General features: G+C 60.1%; 1 protein-coding gene across 1 annotated transcript; it reads right to left on the bottom strand.

The window, feature by feature from the left end:
• Positions 1 to 1,313: 1,313 nt before the first annotated feature.
• Positions 1,314 to 3,384, bottom strand: LOC308185966 (uncharacterized protein). The gene is made up of 2 exons (XM_080574726.1): positions 3,073 to 3,384; positions 1,314 to 2,947 (listed from the first exon to the last, which is right to left on the bottom strand). The coding sequence occupies exons 1-2, from the start codon at positions 3,327 to 3,329 to the stop codon at positions 1,846 to 1,848; spliced, it is 1,359 nt and encodes a 452-aa protein (XP_080430852.1). The 5' UTR covers positions 3,330 to 3,384; the 3' UTR covers positions 1,314 to 1,845.
• Positions 3,385 to 3,882: the final 498 nt, after the last annotated feature.

Genomic DNA, 3,882 nt, shown 5'->3' with positions numbered 1-3,882 from the left:
CAGTCCCACAAAGTTTCTGCTGACTGGAAGAGGGGAAACATAACCCCATTTTTAAAGAGGGAAGAAAGGAAGGCCCAGGGAACTACAGGTCAGTCAATCTGCTCTATGTCGGCAAAATCATAGGGCAGATCCTCCTGAAAACTGTGCTAAGGCATACGGAAAATAAGGAGGTGACTGGGGACAGCCAACATAGCTTCAGTAAGGGCACGTTGTGCCTGACAAATCTGGTGTCATTCTACAATGGGTTACAGCACTGGAGGATAGGGGAAGGTCAACTGGCATTACCTACCTGGACTTGTGCAAAACATTTGTCACTGTTCGCCACAACATCCTTGTCTCTAAATTGAATGGACATGGATTTCACAGATGGACCACTCAGTGGATAAGAAATTGGCTGGATGGTTGCACTCAAAGAGTTGTGCTCAGTGGCTAAATGTCAAGGTGGAGATCAGTAACAAGTGGTGTTCCTCAGGGATCAGTACTGAGACCAGTGCTGTTTAACATCTTTGTCGGTGCCATGAACAGTGGGATTGAGTGCACCCTCAGCAAGTTTGCTGATGACAACAAGCTGTGTGGGAAGGGATGACAAGCTGGAGGGAAGGGATGCCATCCACGAGTCCAGAGGACAGCCACAAAGATGATCAATGGGGTCTGTGAGGTGCTGGACATCCATGTGCTTTCCCTCTGTGGCAAATGTTGACCAGTGCCACTGTAGGTGGAGCAGCTCAACAGAGTTGTCATCTGCCTGCACTGAGTGCAAGATGGAAATCCATCTCCTATTGCAGAGGGGACACTTGGTCTTCTACAAACTTCCTGAGGGTACACTCTGCCCCATCATCCAGATCTTTACTGAAGATTTTTAACAGGACTGGACAAAGTGTTATCACATGGGGGTATACTGCTGGTTTCTAGCTTCCAAGGAGACTTTCGCCACTGATCACCACCCTCTGGGCTTGGCCATTCAGGCAGTTTTAAATCCACCACACACTCAGCCCATCCATACAATTCATTCCTTCAAGAAGCCATCTAGCCCGGGACATCAGAGGCCTTCCCTCTGGCAAGGGCTCACTGCTGCCTCACATTCAACTTGGTGTCCATCAGAATGCCCAGGACTTTCTTAGCAAAGCTGTTTTCCAGCTGGGCAGCCCCAGCAACTGCTGGTGCCTGGGGCTGTTCCTCGCCAAGTGCAGAGATCTGCCTTTCCCCCTGTTGACCTGCTCGGGGTTCCTGTGTGGGCAGGGCACAGCCTGGCTTCCTGCAGCCAGCAGCAGCACCAGGCCGTGACTCTGTGCACGGGGGATCTGGGCGCCACCATGGCCAGGCCGTGCCCAGCAGGGCAGGCTGGCAGGAGGGCAGAGCCCAGAGGCGCAGGGGCACAGGGGGCGCTGAGCAGGAGGCCAGGCCTGGGGCGATGGGCATGGGCACGGGCTGGCCCCGGGCACTCCCTGGCACCAAACCTCTCCCTGGGAGCAGCGGCAGAGCACGCGCTTTCAGGGGGAGCACAGCAGTGGTGCCGGGCACCTGGGGAAGGAAGTGCTGAGAAAAACACCCCAGCCCTCCTGGCAAAGCGTGGCATCGCCGCGCCCCAATCCCACCAGACCTCACTGCGGGCACGCGAGGAAGTGGTGGGCACAGCAGCAAGAAGAGGAGGAGATGGCAGCAGGGGTGGGGATGGCGACACCAAATACGTTGTGAGCAACACGGAGACTTTTCACGTAGCTTCATTGGCTTTATTTCCTGTGTTTGCTACATTTGTTTCCTGAGGGCCTTCCAGTGCTCCTAGGTGCCGGCGTGTGCCCCGTCTGCTGGCCGGGCCCTGTTTCTGCCAGCTCCTGGGGCACTGGCCTAGTGTTGCCGGCGGGGTGGCCTCTTCTTGGATGGCGGTGCAGAGGCCTGGGAGGTGGGGGCCCTCCTCTTCGGGGCTCGCCGGGGCCCCCTTTGTGGATGGTCCCTGCTCTGCTGTGCTGTGGAGGGTCCCGCAACAGCCTCCGGTGGCTCCTCCTGGGGCTCTTCTTGATTCCTGGGGACAGGAACCAGGCTGGATGGGGGGTGGCCGGGACCCCCTTGAAGGGCAGCAGTGGAGGTGCCTGGGAGGTCCTCCGCGTTGGTTCCACTGGGGCTGCCGGAGGGCTCTGGGCTGTGGGCAGGAGTCCCTGCTGGGGAGGCTGCAGGGCCTGGGGCTGCTGCGGGGTTGCCCTCCTGTTCCCCAGCAGCACGGGAGCTCCCCAGGCCCAGCAGGCGGTGGGCCTCCCTGCTGCATCGCTGCACGGTGATGGCAATGAGACGCTGCACAAAGCTGCGTGCGTGGCTTTGCAGGGAGGTGCGTATGAGCAGGGTCAGGGCCTCCTGGTCGAGGCCAAGGAAGCACAGGCTGGAGATGACCAAGTTCAGCGCTGCAGAGGCTTCCCTGCCATCAGCCCCCAAGAGTTGTCCCAGCTCCTGGCACAGCCAGGGCAGCAGGGGCTGCAGCATCTCTGGGTGCAGGCGGAAGAGGGAGGCCCAGATGTAGGGGTGGAGGCCGCCCACAGGAGCTGTAGGCACCGGTTCTGCAGCCTGTGGTCGGGAGGCTGCTGGGCGACGGAGTCTGCGCGTGGCTGGGCGGCCGGGAACTCTCTCTGCCTGCTGGGCGATGAGCGGTGCCTCTGCAGGTGGTGGGATGATGAGCTCCTCGAAGCTGTCATCGGCCTGCACCGAGTGCACGATGGAGCTGACTCTCCTCTTGCAGAGGGGGCACTCGGGCTTGTTGTCCACCCACTGCTGGATGCATCGGAAGCAAAACTGGTGGAGACATGGCATCACACAGCTGGCGTTGTCCCAGGTGTCAAGGCAAATGGGGCAGCGACTGTCCAGCACCGTGGCCATGCTCTCCAGCTGCGGCAGTGGGCTGGGTGGAGCAGGGGATGAGGGGCTGCTCCTCCTCACTGGCGCTGCAGCAGCAGGTGTCACCCTGCAAAAGGCAGAGAAAAGGCCATGGTCATTGGCTGATGTGGGGGCTGCTGGAAGAGCTGTGCAGCTCCCTCAGGGAGGAAACCCTTCCAGCTGCCCAGGGGGAGGTGTCCCTGCAGTGCTCACCTCTGCTGCTGCGAGCGCTCCTCTTGGGTCTCCCGACGGCGCGAACGAGGCAGGGCCGCGGGAGAAGCTCTGATGGCTCTGGGAAGGGCACTGAGAGCTGCTGCAGCAACTCCCAGGGCACGACACCAGCACCAAGGCCAACCTTGCTCCTCACTCCAGACCTCACGTAAACGCTCAGCCGGAGTGCGGGCTCTAGCCAGCGGGGTGGGCCTCTGCGCCTGTGTATAAGCAGTGAGGGCCACGCAGTCACAATCCATTGCACACAGACATCACAGTCCATCACTTGGAGACGCCAGCAGCCACCCGTAGGAGATATCATAATGGGCCATCCTCACTCCGGCAGCTCTCTGGCCCCAGATTCTGAGGCCTCCTGTAATGTTCGTGTCCACTCCATGCCCCCCAGCTTTTGTCTTGTCCTTGGCATCGGTGTTCCCCACCAGTCAGGGGGGCCTTGGCTGTGCCTTCCCGGGGCCCCATCCAGGTCACCTTGGCTCCGGCATACATCTTCAAGCACATACAGCAAGAGTGTCCGTTCGATAAAAGCTCGGGCCTGCCTTTGAGGCTGCAGCGCACAGTCCCTCCAGTCCTCCTCACGCTCCAGCACTGCTGGCCAGCCCTCTGGGCTCCCCTGCTTCCTCCCCTGCTGGCTGGAAGTCAGCCCTCTGCTTGCTCCCAGGGATTTTCTCCGGTCTGTCTTTTCTTACTGGGGAGAGCAGGGGGGATGCTGCCCTCTGCTCAGCACCCATCACGCCTCATCCAGGCACTGCATCCTTTGTAGGGTCCCGGGCAGGAGACACACGGCAAAGCTGG

This window comes from Anser brachyrhynchus (assembly GCF_964034855.1).
Source record: "Anser brachyrhynchus genome assembly, chromosome: Z".
NCBI lineage: Eukaryota > Metazoa > Chordata > Aves > Anseriformes > Anatidae > Anser > Anser brachyrhynchus.
This window is presented reverse-complemented; position numbering and strand designations above follow the sequence as displayed.

Bases quoted from the DNA above. Each gene is read 5' to 3' on its own strand.
- LOC308185966 (XM_080574726.1), bottom strand. From the start codon at position 3,329: ATGGATTGTGACTGCGTGGCCCTCACTGCTTATACACAGGCGCAGAGG. The intron at 2,948-3,072 runs GTGAGCACTGCA...TGCCTTTTGCAG, and splicing joins GAGCGCTCGCAGCAGCAGAG to GGTGACACCTGCTGCTGCAG.